This window comes from Pelobates fuscus, chromosome 8 (assembly GCF_036172605.1).
Source record: "Pelobates fuscus isolate aPelFus1 chromosome 8, aPelFus1.pri, whole genome shotgun sequence".
Taxonomy (NCBI): Eukaryota; Metazoa; Chordata; class Amphibia; order Anura; family Pelobatidae; genus Pelobates; species Pelobates fuscus.
Window position 1 is genome coordinate 135,360,665 of NC_086324.1, and position 21,318 is coordinate 135,381,982.

General features: G+C 38.9%; 1 protein-coding gene across 1 annotated transcript in view; it reads left to right on the plus strand.

The window, feature by feature from the left end:
- Positions 1-1,802: 1,802 nt before the first annotated feature.
- VPS35L (VPS35 endosomal protein sorting factor like) overlaps positions 1,803-21,318 on the plus strand; it is a 65,074-nt gene continuing 45,558 nt past the window's right edge. The window contains exons 1-13 of the mRNA XM_063430332.1: positions 1,803-1,876; positions 4,543-4,642; positions 5,531-5,695; positions 7,633-7,749; positions 8,519-8,543; positions 13,326-13,402; positions 15,064-15,192; positions 16,113-16,197; positions 17,824-17,883; positions 18,125-18,221; positions 20,188-20,235; positions 20,637-20,730; positions 20,818-20,895. Of these exons, the coding sequence (XP_063286402.1) occupies positions 1,860-1,876; positions 4,543-4,642; positions 5,531-5,695; positions 7,633-7,749; positions 8,519-8,543; positions 13,326-13,402; positions 15,064-15,192; positions 16,113-16,197; positions 17,824-17,883; positions 18,125-18,221; positions 20,188-20,235; positions 20,637-20,730; positions 20,818-20,895 (1,092 nt within the window). The 5' untranslated portion in view covers positions 1,803-1,859. The remainder of the gene's footprint in view (positions 1,877-4,542; positions 4,643-5,530; positions 5,696-7,632; positions 7,750-8,518; positions 8,544-13,325; positions 13,403-15,063; positions 15,193-16,112; positions 16,198-17,823; positions 17,884-18,124; positions 18,222-20,187; positions 20,236-20,636; positions 20,731-20,817; positions 20,896-21,318) is intronic.

The window sequence follows — 21,318 nt, forward strand, 5'->3', positions numbered from 1 at the left end:
TCAAATGACATTTTTACATGGTTAGTGCAACAGAAGCGCCTCTAGTGGCTGTCAGGAAAACTGTCACTAGAGGTGGATTTCACCCGGTAATAAGATAACTGATATAATAAATAACTGAATAATTGATTCTAAAAACCTGCAGTTTTACATTGCAGTTTTAAAAGGACAGGACCACTGCATCCAGACTACATCAATGAGATCAAGTGGTCTTGGTTACTTGACTTTAGTGTCCTTTCTAAGGCCAAAGCAGTCAAACTAGAAGCATAGCTGTTCTGTTTTGGGTTTAAATGTTACATTTGAATTTTTGACAATTCATGCTTTAGTCAATAACCCTCAGTCTTCTTGGAGCCCCAGTTTAGATGGCCATGTTTAAACATATAACAGTTTTGTATGATTTACAATAGTTAGGATGCAAATAGATTCTCACGTCTGAGAATGACATAAATGTAGTGATTAGTAATGTGTAAAATAAAACTTTCTCCTTGGCTGTGTCAGTTTGTTGAGAGGTGTTTATGGGATAAGATCTGGCCTGTAGATTGCAAGGTTCCTGGTTGATGGTCATACAGGGTCTGTTTTTACCCCCACTGAATACGATTCCTCAGGTAAATTATGGACAGATTGATATACAGGTGTATATGAAAAGGAATTTGATTTGTTAGTTCCAGAAGAAAAGCATTTGTAGACAATTCTATTTATTAGTGCATTCTTGAATCCTAATAAATTATTCAATGATTTGACACACACGGTTGTTCTTTAACCCCTTAAGGACCAAACTTCTGGAATAAAAGGGAATCATGACATGTCACACATGTCATGTGTCCTTAAGGGGTTAAAGGGATCCTCATTGAAGTGGTCTGGGTGCAGTGACCATGTCCCCTTGTAATTGCAGTTCCTGAGAAACTGCAATAATTACCTTGCAGGGTTAAGACTGCCCCTATTGATCGACTGCCACTAGAGGCACTTCCTGGTGGTAAGGCGACTTTTGGAAATCCTGCGTCAGTCAATTCCCCATAGGAAGGCATTTGCAGCAAAGCTTTCCTATTGGGAGGGTTATTAGCGAAACCCCCCTTCCTCCGTCGGGTGACGTCACAGGGAGCTCTAGAGTTAGAAATAAAACTTTAAAACACTCCAAACACCATAACCACTACAGCACATGGAATAAGCAATATGTATGTATGTGTGTGTATAAATTTGTAAATTACAAGAAATTGACATAAAAACAGGGAGTGGCAGGTAAGGGTAATGATGGCTAACTCATCACTCCATATGTTTTTGAATGATTACCTCCATTTCTGGCTGAACATCATGGTCAATGTAAATGCAAAGGTCTAGCTAGCACTCTAGCTCAGTGTTTCCCAACCCAGTCCTCAAGGCACACCTACCAGTCCAGGATTTAAGGATTACCCAGTTTTGTCTAAGGTGTTTTTTCTTTTTTTCTAAAAACACCTTAGACAAAACTGGGTAATCCTTAAATCCTGGACTGGGTTGGGAAACACTGCGGTCTAGCTAGCCATCACTAGGAAAGGTCACCCTGGGCTAGCCTATGCATGCTGAAAATTCACATCATGTTATAACTCAAACTAGAAGCTTTTACACGTTTCTCATGCCATGCTCTAACATTATAAAATGTAATAGTACAGTGAGCCCAATACTGTGTGTTAGAGCACATCCTGAAACCATGGACACATCAACACACTATTACAATCTCAGCAGTGTTGATAATGCTGCCTACCCAGGCGAGATCTAACACGCATGCGCAGTAATGCCCGGCTGGCAGTCACGTGTTACGGGTTCCGCCACCAGTAAGATGGCGCGGGGTCAGAGGTGAAAGTTGACAGGCAGAAGTCACATGACTGAAGATGGCTTCAATACAGTGGTGAGCGTCTTTCCATTCCTTTATACACCGGTTATTAGGGCGCTTCCCAATTTATTTATAGAATTTCCCGTTTGTTTATTGATGGACTAATTAGAAAATAAACAACAAGCTCTGTGGATAACACAGTGAGGGATAGTGATGGAAGTCATGGGCTCCTTGTATGAGTTCTATCTGTGTGTGTGATTTGAATCAGGAGTCCCCTAATACAGATACCACAAACAATTATTTTATTTCTGTTGCTGCAACCCCCTTTCTGCATCTCAATGCATATTTCATGTATTTACTCACTTCACTTACAGCTGCTGTGTTGAACATATAACTTTTATATAAATATATTTTCTTCTATTGCTACTAAATCGGTAAATCATTATTTCCCACTAATATAATGTGCTTTATTAAGACCTGATGCACATACTATTTACTATGGTAATATACTATATCCATATACTATGAATGCAATTCCTATTACAATAGCACGTGCAATGTTTGTATGATTTTTAGAAGCAGAACAGCCTCTTCTGTGTTTTAACTATATTATGACATTTGTTTGTGTTTACACTGCCTGTAGCTCTGTGGAACCGGTCAATACAATCAATAAGTTATGGATATATTTAGGTTATGAACACCTTCAGCAGGCACTCCTGACACTTTAATCACTTTAGCGAGCTGTAGTGTGAGGGTACCGGGGTGTCTTTTTTATTAACCCCTTAAGGACCAAACTTCTGGAATAAAATGGAATCATGACGTGTCACACACGTCATGTGTCCTTAAGGGGTTAAAGGGACACTCCAGGCACCCAGACCACTTCTGCCCATTGGAGTGGTCTGGGTGCCAACTCCCACTAACCTTAACCCTACAAGTGTAATTATTGCAGTTTTCATAAACTGCAATAATTACCTTGCAGGGTTAAGTCATCATCTAGAAGCCACTAGAGGGACTTCTGTGTTCTTAGAACACGAAAAGTGTGTTATACGACGCTGGACGTCCTCACTCTATGTGAGGACCTCCAGCGTCGCCGACATCCCCATAGGAAAGCATTAAATAATGTTTTCCTATGGGGAGGTCTAATGCGCGTGGGACATCGGCGCTGGACTCCGATAAGTCACTGAAAGGGGTTTTAACCCCTTCAGCAACTTGGGGTGGGAGGGAGAAGGGCATTGCAGGGTCCTGCAGTGCCAGGAAAATTAATATGTTTTCCTGGCACTGGAGAGTCCCTTTAATACAACACTCACACACCTGCCATGAAAAGCTAATTACATTTTAATTTTTTTTATTTACTCCTGTGTTTAAAGGGACAATATAGTCATCAAAACAACTTTAGCTTAATTAAGCAGTTTTAGTGTTAAGATCATGCCTTTGCAGTCCCAATACTCAATTCTGTGCCATTTAGAAGTTAAATCACTTTGTTTATACAGCACTAGCCACACCTCCTCTGCATGTGACTTACACATACTTCCTAAAAACTTTCTGTAAAGAGCCATCTAATGTTTACACTTCCTTTATTGCAAATTCGGTTTCATTTAGAATTTCTTATCTTCTGCTCTGTTAATAGCTTGCTAGACCAATCCAGAGCCTCCTGTGTGTAATTAAAGTTCCATTTATAGAGCACTAGATAAATAATTTTAGAGTAAGTTACATCTGATTGCAAATGAAATAATTTTGCTTTTCTTTATTTATAAAATACTTTACCAGGAAGGATACATTACATTGTTACAATAGGGTACAGTAAAATACAAAACCAATATTAATACACAACATATATGCAAGCTTTTATGCAGGCTGTGTCAGTCACAGCCAGAGTAGGTGTGGCTATTGCTACACAAACAGAAACAAAAATGAATTAACTCTTAAATGGAAGTGAATTGAGACGTGAGACTGCAGGGGCATGATTTATACACAAAAACTGCTTGATAAGCTAAACTTCCTTTGGTGACTATAGTGCCCCTTTAAATGGACTTTAAATCCTGAAAAAAAACCACCTTAATTTCAACTGTTGTTTTCAGGACTGGAGTCTCTGCTTGCCATCTTACCGTGGCACATTTCCGATAGGGGTGCCATTTGATAGCTGCCTACTCTGTCCAGCAGCGAGGGAACCTTGATTGCACAGTGTTTCGGCTGCCCAACTCTAGCACACCTTGAAATGAGGCTGACAACTCAAGGATGATGTCACAATTTCTAAAGAAATTGCAGTATTGCTTTAACTTTTCTTCCTTTGGGTTAAACACAAGCCCGTGGAAGAATACAAAGTTTTAATTTAATGTTGGCATAAGACTCGCTCATGACTCCCCCAAGTATACATTGGCATTTGGGACAGTAGGCGTGTAATTTTTTGTTTATGGCTCAATACTGTGTAGTCCATGCATCTGCCAAAGGGTGATGGGAATTTAGAACAGCCTGTAGCATATCCTCTAGATGTTAGCTGGTATTGTTTACTAATAAAGCTAAATATATTTGTTCACTCAGAAGCATCACATCTAATAAACTAATAAATTATAACTATAACTAAAAACGTGTTTATTTTTTGTTGTTTATATTTAATTTAAATAGAGTAATCCATTAAGCTTTTTTTTAACATTTTAATCTCTCCTTCACACATACTTTCATAGGGATCATAAGTGATATAAGATTTTAGTATTTCATATGTCATGGCATCTCCTCATTTATAGGCACTCCAAGGAGCGGAACTACACTGATGAAATAGAATCATGCAGACTGGAGAGAGCTGCTGTGGAGTATGGGGACTATCATCCTTTAAAACCCATTACGGTGTGTTTCCAGTGCGATGTGTGTAGAGCTATGAAAACCTCTGCGTTTTCTGTGTTATTGTGTGCTTTTGGGACTATTTGTTATCTGATCTTCAGCAAAAATCTAATATTAAACAGTTCATAAGATCCACAAGTTCAAACAACTTGGCATTTTGATAATAATAATTTAATTATGAACATGTAATTACCTCCTTTAGACTCAGTATGCCTATTTTAGAAGCAATAATTACAGACAGGTTTTGAATTGTAGTTCCTGATTGTTTTTAGTCGTCTTAATTTTGCACCCAACAATTTCCTTTAGGATGAGATGCCCCTTTCATTATAATAAGCATCACTAGCACATTAAAAACCGTGTTTCCCCTATGCCAATGCTGGCAAGTATTAATGCTGCCATTGGCCCTTTCTGTGATGTCATCTTGTGCCTGCTATACTTCCTCGAGAGGTGGTATGGAAAAGTGCCTTCATGGATTTAGTTTTGAAATCTAGAAGTCTTAGAAATAAACACTGCACACTCTGATGAAATTGCATTTTGGCCACGTTTTACTTCCACACTCGGTGCATTCTAGCCAAGAAATCAGAAAGTATTTGCAAGTTTGACTTGTTGGTTTCATCATGGATGTGGCCTAGCTGCTGCCATGTGTTATACCAGAAATCCAGGGACTTTAATGTAAAGGTAGTTGGAAGTAGTGTACCCATTCCAGGTTTAACCACAATGTAATCAGTCTATTTAATACAGCTAGAGTCCGTTCAGTTCTTGCAGGTTTGCCATGGAGTGACGGAAGTGTCCATGCTCACACATGTCAAAATGCAGATATATATTGTCTTACAAAGACTGATCAATGTTGTTTGTGTACTAAGAGCTGATATGGGTAATCTTCATGTTGTGCAGGTTACAGAATCGAAGACCAAGAAAGTGGGACGCAAAGAGAGCACTTCTTCGAATTCTTCCTCGTGCTCCTCCAATTCGGTTGTAGATCCTCTTAGTAGCGTGCTGGATGGGACAGACCCTCTCTCCATGTTTGCAGCTACAGCTGAACCAGTCATATCAACTATGGTAAAAACTACTTCCTATAATGTGTTCAATTGGTAATTAGTTTTTTGTTGTTGTTCCTTTTATTTTTTATTTTTCATTTAAAGAGAATCTTAAATACATAGAACCTATCTACCCATATCTAACCTCCTGGACTTGCACCAGACCAGATTGTTCCAATTTTACCATCTCCATCTACCAACATCTGAGTCCCCATTCTTATTCCTTTCCCCTGACTTCTAACCTCTGTGTTCTACTGCTTTTTCTGCAGACACATATTACTTTATATTTTCCTGTTACCTACTCTATAATATTTTGCACTTAAAGATGCACTCCACTGCCCACAGACAAAAATAAACATTTTATATATCTCAAAAACCAACAACGTTATCGTGGAGAAAAATTGTGATTGAAAACCCCTTCCACCTGAAGTCAGTGGATAGTCAATACTTTGTTAAACACAGATCTGCACACCAGTCAAGCCATAAGACTTGCTTTTCCCACACAAATCTCACACTTGCATTGATTTTACTACTGAAAAGGATTCTGGGTGGTCATATGCAAATAAGTTCAACAAAGAATCACATTTGTGACTCATTATTCCATTTTAAACATGTATTCCTTGGAGTTTGTGTTTGCTGTATACAACAGCTTTGAAACACAACTCATGAAGAGATGCAAAGCCAGTGAACCACTCATGGACAGCTGTTTCGTTCATTACTTGCGAAGCAAAAACCAAGAAAGGGTTGATGGGTAAAAATTGTAATTAAAAACCCCTTCCATCTGAAGTCCGTGAATAGTCAATATTTTGTTAAACATAGATTTGCACACCATTTAAGCCATAAGACTTGCTTTTCCTTAGCTCATTGGCTGAGAGCACTCAACTGATGCTTTCAGCCAATGAGCTGGTGCTGCTGGATACCTGATGATATACAAAACAAGTCTTATGGCTTGACTGGTGTGTAACTCTGTGTTTAACAAAGTATTGACTAATATATATATATATATATATATATATATATATATATATACCCCCCAAATGAAAACTTGCAAGGATGCATTGAATTATGTATTTTTCATTGGAGTTTTATCTAAAATCAACTTGCAAAAACTGCAGATCTTCTGTCTGCTGCCTTTACAAAAGCCCTCTGCTTCTAACCCCGATCAAACTTTCTGTGGCTGTCCAATCACAGACTTTCCAATGCAGCTCAATGTAAAATCTTTGCAAGGCAGGTACTCTGGGCAAATGCTGGTTCTTGAGTTAAGCTCCACTGAGCTATGCTACCAAGATGTAGCCAGACCGGTTGCCTGCTTGAGAGCCATGGGGTGTTAAAATGTCTATTTATAAAAGTGTCCATTTCTGTAGAAATGGAAAGAACATGAACACACTCTTCACACGCAAAGCATTTCAGCATGATAAAGTGCTTTAGGGTTCTGGAGTGTCCCTTTTAATTAAGTTTTTGAAACTTAAAGGGACACTGTAGGCACCCAGACCACTTCAGCTAATTTGAAGTAGTCTGGGTGCTGTGAACCTTTTGCACTTAGTCCTGTGGGAGGTGGGCCCCGAGGGAGGCGGGGGCCTATTAACCCTATAGTGCCAGGAAAATGGCTTTGTTTTCCTGGCACTATAGGATCCTTTTTAAACACAAGAAAATCCCATAGAACTTTTTTTCTATATAGGCATTTTCGAGAACACCAGAACCTCTTTCTTGTCTATTTTCTAAACACATGGCTCCAAGATATCCGTATAATCATTAACAGCATTTTGTTGAAGAACATGCTTTCTGTATTGAGCTCCATTACACTGAATCGTGAAGCATGTGTTTACTCCAACATTATACCTCTGTTAACCTTGCTGTACTTATAATATGTTCCCTGCATTGATGTTTGACCTGTTTCGAGGCATTGCAGTTATGTTTCCTGGTTGATGCCAATGACTATTTTTCTATCTTACCGTTCAGGAGAGCAGCAGAAAGAAAAATGACAACGAGGAGCTTGTAGGAAGTGATTTTGAGCCCTGGTCTAGTAAACGTGGCGAGATCCTATCCAGATATACAACAACTGAGAAACTCTCCATTGTGAGTCCATCTGTTTCTGCCACTTTGTAGATATTGCTGTTAACCCCTTCCCTACTGTTTGATTGAAAAAATGTTAGCAGAACATTTATTTGAAGCAATGGGCGCATTGCTAGCACATAGGCTTACAATAAAACAGCAATTTTGGATATATATTGATTTTGCAGACAAACTTTTAAAAAAATACACAATTTTAAATTTTCTCTTATTCGTTCAGATTTTATAAACATATTCAGAAAAAATAAGTTTTCGATAGTATACAGTGTCTTTAATCTTGCAATATTTCACACAGGGTCTGAAATGTTAGTATAAAAGCAAAGATGCTCTTTATTTTTCACATACAAAAGGTTTAACAAAAATAGATAGATAGGAATGGTCAAGTATCTTCTTGTCAATTCACTATTGCCCTCTCCTAGACTGTAGGAATTATTTTGCCCATTGAAACTTCCTTTACTGTTTGAAAACAGGGAGTGAGCTGACATTGTCAGCACACTTCCAGGTATTACATCAGTGACTTCTGTCAAAGCAATTACTAGAAGTTCCTCTACAAGCTGGTAATCATACCTAGAGTACACATGCAGGTGTGTGAGGCTTTATGGACTAAATTTCATTCTGCAAAATACATTGCCAAATAAAAATGTTTATACTGGATTCTGATAGTGAAGTAATTAATAGTAAGCCACAAATAAGAATCACCTAATTATCCATGAATTTGCAATATATTTTCATATACCTATTTATTTCAAACCGGAATGTTTATTTTCTCTTCTAGAATCTTTTTATGGGATCTGATAGAGGTAAGGACTATTTCACACAGACTTCAATATGTAGATTAGTGGTTCTGATCTTTTTACAAACCAGTTGCAACTGGAAACTGATTTCTCAGCCGAGTCCCGCTAATATTAGCCTTTCATCCGGTGATTACTCTTAATATCAGCTGTCACTTCAGTTAGAAATCACTTTCTGGGAGCTAGCCAAAAGTTAGCTGTTAGTTTTTTGTCTTGATATGGTGCCCCGTCAAGGAACATTCCCGGCACCATAACAACCTCATCTAAATGAAGTTATTATAGTGCCCGGAGGTCCTTGACCCCATCTTACCTCTTACCCTTTTCTTCAATTTAAGTACTCTGCTTCAGTGAGGAAGTCTCGGGCTGGGCGACAGTAATAGACTAACGTCCCATTGAAAATAAATGTGTGAAAATGTACCATTCATAATCTATTCATAAGTGGTTTAACCTATCAAGGTAGGACGGTGACCTTCATTTACATAAAGTTGCTATGCCGCTTAGAGTGTTCCTTTAAGGATCAATTCTGTTCCTTTTTGTTTTTGAAGACCTTTACCTATACCTTAATGTAATGTACCGCTTGCTTAGCTTTTTTTTTTTTATTATTTAAAGAAGCAGGACGTTCTAGTTTGTAATAGTACATTTAAAGCACAAATTGTTATCTAGGCCATCATAATGCCATAAAGTTTTAAGAAATCTTCGGTTTTATAAAAGTCAAAGTTGCATTAAAAAAACAATACTGCTGAGAATCAGAGAAATGTCACCCCTTAAGATAATTCTATGTGCCAGTCAGCTAGCAATAAGTGCAAACAAACCGTAGAAGGTACAGGGCGCCACAGTCACTATATGGGTGATCTCATAAATAGGGTTAAGAAAGAGTAAAAAGTAGAGTAGATAAAATACAAATTTATTGAAAGTATTGAACAATATCAGCACACAATATGTGCAATGGATAAAAGATAAAAAAGCCACAATGGGCTATAGGTCCCTTAAGTATAGCAGCTCGATGCAATAAAGTACAATGGTGCATATAATTTGTGAAAAGGTGCAAATGCTAAAGTGCAAAATCAACATGAGTGGAGAGGCAAAAAAGCCCAATCACTAGTGGAGATTAAAAACAGCACTAAATAAAATACAAATGCAGCACAACCAATAAAAACCAAAGTACAAAAAAGAGACTGCTACTACCAAAGTACAGGGTCCCAGCTGCTGCTCAACGCGTTTCGTCTGAATGACTTCGTCAGGAGCATCTTCTTTCTTCCCATCTTCTTTCCCTTTTAAATCTGCCGGTTCGCCGGTCTGTCCTTCCGGAATCGTGATTGCGCATGCGCACGTCACGTCACGCGCGTCGACATACGTCATGACGCACGCGTGACCGATCGGCGCATGCGCAACCACGCTGGAACGCAGAGAAACTTTATTGATATTGTACACATCCACATTATGATCGTTTTACAGCAAAAACGCTCCTATTTCTTGTGGAATGTGTGTACAAACCTGCCTGGCCACCAGCTAACCCCTAACATAAATCACCATCAGCCACAAAAAAAGGACAAATGAATATAAATAGGACTGATGGGGTATAGAAATGCATAAAAACAGGGTTTATAAAAAAAATGGGTAAAGATAGACTTAGAAAAAAGGTATAATAATTAAAACATAAATGGTTAATAATAAAAAGTAAACCATAAAAAATGGATAATAATAAAAAAGGAAATAGCAATTTAGAAAAATAGTCCATTTATATTCCTGATACCAATAATACATAAATTACATATATCATGGCTATCTATACATAATAGTAATCTAGCTATTATTGGTATCAGGAATATAAATGGACTATTTTTCTAATTTGCTATTTCCTTTTTTATTATTATCCATTTTTTATGGTTTACTTTTTATTATTAACCATTTATGTTTTAATTATTATACCTTTTTTCTTTACCCATCTATCTTTACCCATTTTTTTTATAAACCCTGTTTTTATGCATTTCTATACCCCATCAGTCCTATTTATATTCATTTGTCCTTTTTTTGTGGCTGATGGTGATTTATGTTAGGGGTTAGCTGGTGGCCAGGCAGGTTTGTACACACATTCCACAAGAAATAGGAGCGTTTTTGCTGTAAAACGATCATAATGTGGATGTGTACAATATCAATAAAGTTTCTCTGCGTTCCAGCGTGGTTGCGCATGCGCCGATCGGTCACGCGTGCGTCATGACGTATGTCGACGCGCGTGACGTGCGCATGCGCAATCACGATTCCGGAAGGACAGACCGGCGAACCGGCAGATTTAAAAGGGAAAGAAGATGGGAAGAAAGAAGATGCTCCTGACGAAGTCATTCAGACGAAACGCGTTGAGCAGCAGCTGGGACCCTGTACTTTGGTAGTAGCAGTCTCTTTTTTGTACTTTGGTTATTATTGGTTGTGCTGCATTTGTATTTTATTTAGTGCTGTTTTTAATCTCCACTAGTGATTGGGCTTTTTTGCCTCTCCACTTATGTTGATTTTGTTTTAAATATGTTTATTGGTTTCGTGTCTTGAGTTCACGTATCAAACAAATTTTCATTAAAGCGTACAGTCGCCTCCGCAGAGGCTTAAGTATCGGTTCATAAAAGTAGATGCGGATTATCGCCTGCGCAGAGGCGATTTGATCAGAACATTCGAACATGCATATATTTTATAGGAATGCATTTGCAGGTATAACGGCACCAACTGTGCACACTGTATCTATTTAACGTTATTCTAGCTGCACATGGGTGTGAAGCTGCATGGTTAAGTATCCCAGAACTGCGCTTTGTGGGCATGAGAAAACCAATAAGGCAAAGAAAACAAAGACATAACTGTATGCATTGTGTATAAGCTCATATATCCGCTTAAACATAAAAGCAGATCAGGATCAGTATCTATTTAGAATGCTGTAATCATCTGCAGCTAACTTTTAGCCTTTATGGGCACCCTGGCATAAACAGCGTATACGTTGCTAAACAAATATAAACCCTTTCCAACTTTTAACCTAAGGGACATAACAGTTTTTAAGCTGCTGTGCATTTAGGATACAGGGAAGCTATCGGGCTATCATGTATGCGGAAATAAGTGACTTTACAGGCTATCAAGCAACAGGAAGCCTTTAAGTATGCAACGGCAGACAACATCAATCCTTGGCCCCTATGGGTGTCATAGTGTGCCCTGTATATTTCTTTGGCATTTCAGGCCGACATAGCGATTTTAAATACGAAAAACAAAGAGGATAGAAAAAAAAAAAGAAAAATTGCAACTGTCAAGATACTAATGCAAGCTATCAATCGACAGGTTGGTTATGTTAGTCCCCATGTCTGTCTGGGGGAGTCTCTCATGGTGCTGTCTCCACACTGTCCCTGGGGCGCCAGGCCACCTTTCCTCACCCCCATGCCGATCTCCGCTCACCGGTCGGGTCCCCCACAGTTCCGTGGGCACTCGGGAGCCCAAACTGTCCGTTGGACCCCACCACAAAAGTCCTCCGGCTGTCCGCTCCCTGCACCTCCCCAGCTCCGCGTGGGTCCCTTGAGGAGTGTGTTCCCGCGTCTCTCCCGACGCCGGCCGCATACTTGAGGCCGATGTCCGCCCCCCACGACCACCGGTCCGTCGAGGGGGGCGGCGTAGTCTTGCCCCACCGGGCTCACAGCGCCAGGGACTAGGCTTTCCGGGGACCCCAGACCCAGACGCCCGGGCACCCACCTCTCCCGCGGTCGAGGCCACGGCCACTGGTTGATCCGTCCAGCGCCCGGCTCTGCCAGGGCCAGTGTGAGCCGCCCATGCTAGACCCTCTTGTCGCTTCTCCTTCAGGGGTAAGTTTTCGGACGGGCTGTAGTTGTTCCTTTGCCCCCGTGCGGCGTCTTCCGCCCTTGAGTGTGCCACCGCCATGCGGTCTGGGCACCGAAGTCCCACCTGTCTTGTAAGTGTCGGTTCAATGGTTAGGTCTCCCATAGTGAGGCAGATCCTCCGTGCATGCAGAGGTGGGTTTGGTCGTAATAGTTACCGGGAGTTCCCAGGAGGTTGAGAGTATCTCTCTTCTTGTATGTTCCCAGGTTAGAGTTCAGGCGGGCCAGACGTAGGCAGCCTTGCCTGTATTGGAGAGCGGCGTGGGCTCCATGCGGCGAATCCCGCCTTAGAGCGTGCCATCTCCAGGAGGCCGGGATCACCCCCACCGGCCGGGGGGGGGGGGGGGGGGGAGCGGGGCCGCATCGCAAGCCGGCACGCTTCCTTATCTGGCCAGAGGCAAAAAATCCAGTTATAGGGCAGTCTGCATGCGGGTATAGTGCCTTTTTCTGGAGCTCAGGCCCGGAGCTTCAGTGCTTTGCTGCCATGCAGCTCGGCGGCCCGGCCCCGCCCCCCCACTTATGTTGATTTTGCACTTTAGCATTTGCACCTTTTCACAAATTATATGCACCATTGTACTTTATTGCATCGAGCTGCTATACTTAAGGGACCTATAGCCCATTGTGGCTTTTTTATCTTTTATCCATTGCACATATTGTGTGCTGATATTGTTCAATACTTTCAATAAATTTGTATTTTATCTACTCTACTTTTTACTCTTTCTTAACCCTATTTATGAGATCACCCATATAGTGACTGTGGCGCCCTGTACCTTCTACGGTTTGTTTGCATGTTTTGTTTAAGGTTGGAGTGACCTGTATACAGAGGCTTGCCTGCACTTGGGTCTCACTACCATTCAACCGCCCTTGTCTATTATTAGCTAGCAATAAGTGGTCTGTGTGGTTTGAAATGCATTTTTTATTTTTTTTATTTTAGTCAAACCCACAACACCAGGATCAGCAGTGTCTGAGAAAGTGAGGACTAGACTTGAAGAACTTGATGACTTGGAAGAGGTCAGGAAATGTCCTTTTTTTGGATTATTTTGGATTTATTTGTAAAAAAATGTTTTAACGGATCACCATGCAGTCCAAATGTAGAAAGTATTTGAAATGTGACTTTAAGCCCTACAACCACAAATCACCAGCGTATTGTTTAATGACTAATTCTCTCTCTAAAACCCAGCTTTGTAGTATTCAAACGACTCGCATAAGGTGTCATGCTTTCTGCTCCAGTCTTTATTTATTTTTTAACCTCCTCTTTTTCCCTTCAATATTTTATGGTTTTCATCTGTTCTTTCCTTATTTCAAATTTCTCTGGTTTGATGTTTTTCCACAGCCTCTAATCTGTCATTATTTATTTTTGTTGCTTATAATCTAGTGTTCCATAATCTCTTATCCAATCCCTCTTGTCCAGAATTGTTTTATTTCTCTATAACTGCCTATTTCCCCTTATTTTCCTTAAACTCTTAACTTTTCTTTATTTTTTTTCATTTACTATATTTCTGTCACTCACATTGGTTTCTTATGCTCATTACTGCCCGCTAACTATTCTCCCCCTCCCCCATTTTATTTCTTCTTTCAATTTCCCCCCCATATCTATTCCTCATCTATCCATAAACTCCTATCTCTGTTACCATGTTGTTTCTTTCATAAATTTCTAGTAATTCATGTCTGTTTAATCAGACCTTCTTCTCCCTGGTATTTTAAACCTACTCTCCACACGTGACTCCAAGCCTTCCTGACTTAGAATGGGAGCACACACAGGGGAGGCCCAGTGGATCAAGAGATGTTTGGCATTGGCCTCTTTTTGCTCATGTAGAAACATAGAATGTGACGGCAGATAAGAACCATTCGGCCCATCTAGTCTGCCCAGTTTTCTAAATACTTTCATTAGTCCCTGGCCTTATCTCATGGTTAGGATAGCCTTATGCCTATCCCACGCATGCTTAAACTCCTTTACTGTGTTAACCTCTACCACTTCAGCTGGAAGGCTATTCCATGCATCCACTACCCTCTCAGTAAAGTAATACTTCCTGATATTCTTTTTAAACCTTTGTCCCTCTAATTTAAGATTATGTCCTCTTGTTGTGGTATTTTTTCTTCTTTTAAATATAGTCTCCTCCTTTTCTGTGTTGATTCCTTTTATGTATCTAAATGTTTCTATCATATCCCCCCTGTCTCGTCTTTCCACCAAGCTATACATGTTAAGATCCTTTAACCGTTCCTGGTATAACCTTTCCACTGGAGTAATAGTCAAACCTATTACATTGTATTATATCCCATCCAATATACGTAGCTTGAAACCGGTGCTGTCAGTACATAATACATAACGTTCTGCATCCTTTGTGAGCCTTGAAGCTGTGCCTGGCTGTTGAACTCTCAGATCTTCCTAATCGCCACATGGCTGTACACTATGGCCAGCTTCCCCTCAACTTAACCTTCATCCGTCACAAAGATTGCCTAATGGGAGATCCAGTTCTATGAAGTTTCAAGTGCAATTTCCTGAACTGGGAGTGGGATTTTCACAGTTAACAGACAGTATTATGCTGATTGTTTTTACTGTTATTGATTAGAAATACCCGCGTAGTCTGAGTTGCGATGTGATGCTGAGTGAACAATTCTTGTTTGTATATCAGGATATGTATTTGACCATCTTCATTTACCCCTCTGTGCAGGGATCACAAAAAGAACTCTTGAATCTGACTCAGCAAGATTACATTAGCCGAATTGAGGAGCTGAACCAATCTCTGAAGGATGCCTGGGCCTCTGATCAAAAAGTCAAAGCATTGAAAATAGTCATACAGGTCTCTAGACTTTGCGAAATTTTGTTACAAAGCCAACACTCAAATATTTACTCACAAATAAGAGTGGTCCCTTGTTCTAGGTCCCCGCAAAAGATCCACTTGTCAAATGCAGGGAAATATAATAATGAACTTTGCCACACCAAAACGTTAACATGACTGCTGTTGATTACACCCTCATTGTGAACCTGGCAACATATCGACCTGTAACAGACTTTGTCAAGCCTTGACACAGACAGTAACACGTTGAAATATATGGGTGTTGCAAAACTTGTCTTTTCCTGATATCTATCTGATGACTGAGACATACTAAGATTTGGATTCTTGGTTTTAGACCACTCCAGTGTACTATTAGCCTGCTTATGTCAGACACAGTACATTTGGATAAAGTTATGTTTATTCGTGAAATTATTATTACTCTGGAATGCAAAATAATGCCATTTAGTTTGTTAAATATACTGCATTCATTTGTGATATTTGCTTTCATGTTTTTAGAAAAGTAGAAATATGTATTGTTTTTATTAATAATTTTGAAAATGAAAGGAATGGTATGAGAAAATACTTATTTTACTGAAAGCCTGTTCTAGGCTATTCATTATTAATGTATTTAAGGAAGTCTTGAAATGTGGATTGTAAGGTATTATGGAAAATAAATACATGCTATTTTTCAAAATACAGGGAGACGCAGTTGGTTTGTATCTGTATTTATACTTTGCTTTTCTGTGAAAACTGAATAATAATTTCTAAAGACAGGACACTATTATAAACATTGACCTGTCATTTTGAAGGTTTAGTTATACCTCAGTTGATCTATTTTGTTTGAAAGTTTTTGTTTGTTTTTTGTTTATTTTTATTATTTTGTAAGTCACAATTAGCATTTTCTCAAAACATGACAATCTGTATTTCTTCATCTCCTGTTCCAGTGTTCAAAGCTCCTGTCAGACACAACAGTGATCCAGTTTTACCCGAGCAAATTTGTCTTGATAACGGATATTCTTGACACATTTGGTGAGGTTTTTTTATTTATTTATTTATTTATTTTTATCTGTTTTTATCTAGGTCCTTCCTGCGACGATTGCTAAAACATAGCAATAACAAAATATTTGTGCAATACAAACTAGTCTCTAAAAAGATTTTAAAAGCACAAGGTATAAATATACCAATTGGGGAACCTTTAGCACTTTCGAAAACTGTAATTGGTTCTGTTTAAATGTTGTGTTGAGTGTTTTACCTGGCACTACACATTTGTATAAAAACAGCTTCCGACAGGATGAAGACTGTTCCATAGTTAAACATCAGAACTGCAATTCCATTACCATTCTTCTGTAGATGGAATTCTAATTTTCTAGACATAAAAAAAAACAAACATTTTCTTGTATAAATCTTTGTGTTTGGCACGTAGAAACGATATATATATATATATATGTGAAAAACAAACACCGTCTTATGAAAATAACCCCTGATTGGTGCTTTCACATGGTACAAAGCTTCAGCTTTTCATGTGGATGGTTCTCAGGTACCCCAAGATCCCATATAGTATAAATGTGGATCGCTTTGTGGACCGGCATTGAAAAGCGGGGCTCTAAACTTACTCTGAGCAGCCATTATTGAACAAAAGCTAAATTAATTTAAAATTGGTAAGAAAAGAGGGGGGCTATTAAAAGTAGATCATGCTAGACTGATTTTGTGCATATTCTACACCTTCCCAACACCAAATCATGTGCCATTACTCTAGAATGATTGGGTATTCACATCAGAATTAAAGTAACAATATCAGTACCACATTGGAGAGCAGTGCAGTTCACTGTTCTCCTGTGTGATGCTAAAAGGCATATGAGTACATTTAAAAAACAAAAATGTAGAACTGTGTGACTCTCTCACCACTGCTTGATGCATTAATGAACCTTAAACGTTGAGTAAATCATGGTTTAGGACTTAAGAAGCAGGTTTTGAGCAGTAATCGAGAAGTGGAGTGCAGGTTAACGTTATCTCAGGGTAATTTTAGTTTTTATTTATTTAATTGTGCAGGTGACATTGAATGTAAAAACTCCCAGTAATTCAATTTTTAATTTGTTCCTCTTGACAGCAGAACTAAATCACCCAACACAATTCTAAGTCTTTCTGGAGACCTTATATTCAGAAGGGCATAGATAAATAGACTAGAGGATATACAAGAAGGGATTTTGGGAAACTAGAATGGTCACGAACTGCACAATAAAAGCCTCAATAGGCATATCTCGGCTGTACAAGTATGTTAGGGAATGTAACTTCACTTCGATGCAGATCAGGGGCTTACAGCACGCAGCATCTTGAAACCCAGATTAGCCTGAGCAACCCTAACCTTACCCAAAGGCATTGTTATAAATATGTGAACATGTTCAAAATAGTTCAGATGAGTGCCCAAACTTTACATCGCTTAACTCCTTCAAGAGATCGGTTGAAATATATTCTAAAACTATCTAAGCTGCTAAATTTTTCTTGTATTGTTACACTTGTGAATTGAACATACAAATTGTTTTCTATTCCTGAACAACAAGGTTTCAAATATGTGATGCATTGTAAAACCGCTATATTCACTCGTCATTTTGCACAGTTCCAAAGAAGACCTGTATCCACTGTTTTCTTGTCTTGCAGGGAGACTTGTATATGAACGAATATTGTCGATGTGTTCAGATAACCGCACCTCCTTACCAGGTAATTAAATACTGAATGAGTTTTTCATTTACGGTACATCATTGTGTATGTTTAATTCTTCACTGAAAATACGCATGTATCCTCGTCTTGGCTTTTTTGTAGATTGAAATATATAAGAATTATAAAACGTTTAAAATTGTTTTGTTTATGTGCTATGCTTTTTGTAATTTGTGGTGACCTATAGTTTTGGCTTGCTTCTATTCTTGTTCTTCTTACAAAATATATTTTTGTGTTTTATCAGCAAACTTCTCTCCAGACAGCGTGAATGACACGGCTAAGGAAACCTGCTTAAATTGGTTCTTCAAAATTGCTTCAATTAGGGAGCTTGTTCCTAGATTGTATCCTTTTGTGCAAGTGCCATCTGGTACTCAAACCTTCTTTATACATGTATTTAATATCAATACATTCATTTTCTGCAACATCACCCAAGTTTAAATCTTGTTCATTCACCTACAATATTTTAGAAATTGGGCAATATTCCCAGACCAGATTCCAATAAACGGTGTATAGATTAAGATTGTGAAGAGATAAAGTAAGGTACAAATAAACCAATTTTCACAGCTGATGAAACAAGTAAAGATTTTTAAACGCAAGCAGTTTGCAAAGAAAAGTGACAATTAAAGGCCAGCAAAGTAAGGATCGTGACCGATACAGGAGGGTTCTGTTGCTTATAAGAATGATTTGATTAAAATTCCCCTTTAATCATAGTCCACCAGTGCTATATTAAAGGCTGAAATTAATCCTAGAGGTCATTGTGTATTGGCACTATGGAGAGAGTCTCTTGAGAGTTGGTAATTGAATGTAAGCCCTTGCGATGGTTGGTTTATGAAAAAGTTCTAGGACTTCTGGGTCAGGGTTGGCATATTTTGGGACATGCTAGTAACAGTGTGTGTTTCTCAGGTTTCATGCTCTGCAAGTGGCGGCTCGTAGCAGCCGCTCGCGTCAGCTTAACTCGCTCCCTCGCCGCGAGCAGTGGATTCCAATGCCCACGCACTTCGAGCGTCATCTCCTCCCTTCTGCTTACCATGAGCGGCAGCTTCCAATGCCCGTGCGCCGCTAGCGGCTATGTCAGTTCCCCCGGTAACCTTCTGGATGTTTAAATAGGCGCCCGAGTCAGTCACCTGACTCGGCGCGCAATAGTGACATCACAGGTCAAAGTGGGAGGTACAAGTACCTCCCACGTGTGATAATAACTCTGATTGGAAGTTAGCCAATCAGAATGGCCCTAAGCAAATATAAACTTACCTTTCCCATGTCCCCTTGCCCTGTTGTGATCTTTGAAATCCCAATAGCACGTTATACTGTGTCTGATTATCTGGTTACCGAACTTTGGCTTGTCTCACGTATCGTCTACTCTGTCTTCCTTGATCCTTGACCTCGGCTTGTCCTTTCGTATGCCGTCTCTCTGTTGTCCTTGACCTCAACTTGTGCTCTGACTACTCTCTCTCTTTTGCATAGCCCAGCCACTCTAAGGACCGGTATTGCAATCCTGTGTGTCTGTGATCTGTCTGCGTGTTTAGGTTCCCCCGATAACCATGACAGTGTTTTAATTAGGTTGGAGTATCTGAGTTTTTAACATAGGAATTTAGCAAGATATGTTTTGGTGTTTTCAGTTTTCCTTTCATTATGTTCCTTGAATCATTTTCATTACATTACCTCCCACTACCTGGTTGTTGTTGTTTTAATCTTTTCTTCCTTGCTCCTGATCTGGGAGCTACCATTTTGGTCGTCCCATTCCATGATATGTGTTTTATGCTTCTGTGGAATTCTTCTAAATGATTTGATGCTGGGTAAATTAGCTTGGCAACTAAAACTGAATTTTCCCTAAAGTCCACGCTTTGTCAAAGATCCACACTCCCCATTAGAAAAAGTAGCATTAACTTTATCTCGTGTTTTACAAAAAAGGTGAATTAAAAAAAAAAAAAAAAAAAATAAGCATGGGGAATTAAAGGGGCAAAAAAAAAAAAAAGTAAAAAAAAAAATTACAATATGACAGTGCCGCTTTAAGTAAATGGCTGAGGATATTAGGTGGTTTAAAATGTGTATTATTTTGTTATGGGGAAGGAAAAATAGGCCGTTTAAATGAATGATGAGTTAGTGTGTTTTCCATTTCAGTCTTATTAACAACCTGGTTTGAATTTGCAGTAGTGTCCATATATTCAGTTTATGATGGTGATGAGGACATGTTTAAAGCCTTAATCGGTTTCTCTCATATTAAGTTGTAACTGTTAATGGAATATCCTCACACTGTTGCTTAATCACCTTGTGTGCTTTTTAAATGTTCTTAACGGCCATTTTATCCAGCTATGTGGAAGCGGCCATACTGAAATGCAACAAATTTCTTTCTAAAACGTAAGCAATACTAGACTGTAGTACTTCTATTTCAATTTTGACTGTCTTTTATGTAATTAAATGCGTTCTCCTCTGTGTTTCCCTCCCTCGAGCTCTGGAGGGACCATGTCATTGTCTTCTGCTTGTATTGATCTCCTTTCCGAACCTCCAGGATGGTCCCATCATTGATGCAATGAAAAATGTCCTACTTTTCACTCTATGGATTTTATGAATGTTATTCATGGGAATCTGTTCCCTTCTAGATATGCTGTGCTTTTTAATTTGTGTTCTAATACCCAACTTTCTTTATACTATGAGCTCATTTTACTTACCTGCCTGGTCTCCCCCTCTTCTTGTATCACAGAATATCCTGCCACTTTTAAAACAATTCTAATACGCTATATTTGTATATTCCTTACCAGGGGAATATCTGAGAGTCTTCCTCGACTCACATCCATGATCAAAGGGGTGGGCGATCCTCTTGTAGCGGTTTATGCCAGAGCGTATCTGTGCAGGGTAATGATACATATTGATTTTGTGCATTCGTATTTATTTTTGGAAGATTTCCCAAAATGAATCCCCCTTGTAAATCTTGTGTTACAGGTTGGCATGGAAGTAGCTCCTAATGCCAAAGAAAGTCTCAACCGCAACTTTTTCGACTTTTTGCTCACATTTAAACAAGTAAGGGAAACAAATACTTTTCAATATTATTAGAACATTGTACAACACAGAATGTAAACCTTTCTTATCTGGCTAATGACATCCAAAATAAAAGTAGGCATTCAGACTCCACTAAACCATTTCATTTTTTTTTTATTTTTTTTTTTAATAAAACCTAAGCTGGTTAAATTGGAAAAATATATATAAACAACAGTTAAAACAAATTAGGATGGGAAGAGGCTTTCTGGAAGAGGATGAGTAAGAATGTGGGGGGGAGATAAATAATGTATATTTTATAGAATATATTCTTAGGTAAATTACAGCATTGCATAAATTCTCTTATAGCATTTATTTACTGAAAATGATAATAACAAAGTATTTAACCAGGAAAGGTACGTTCAGATTACTCTGGTTTCCAAGTACGTCCTGGGAAAGTTACCTTAG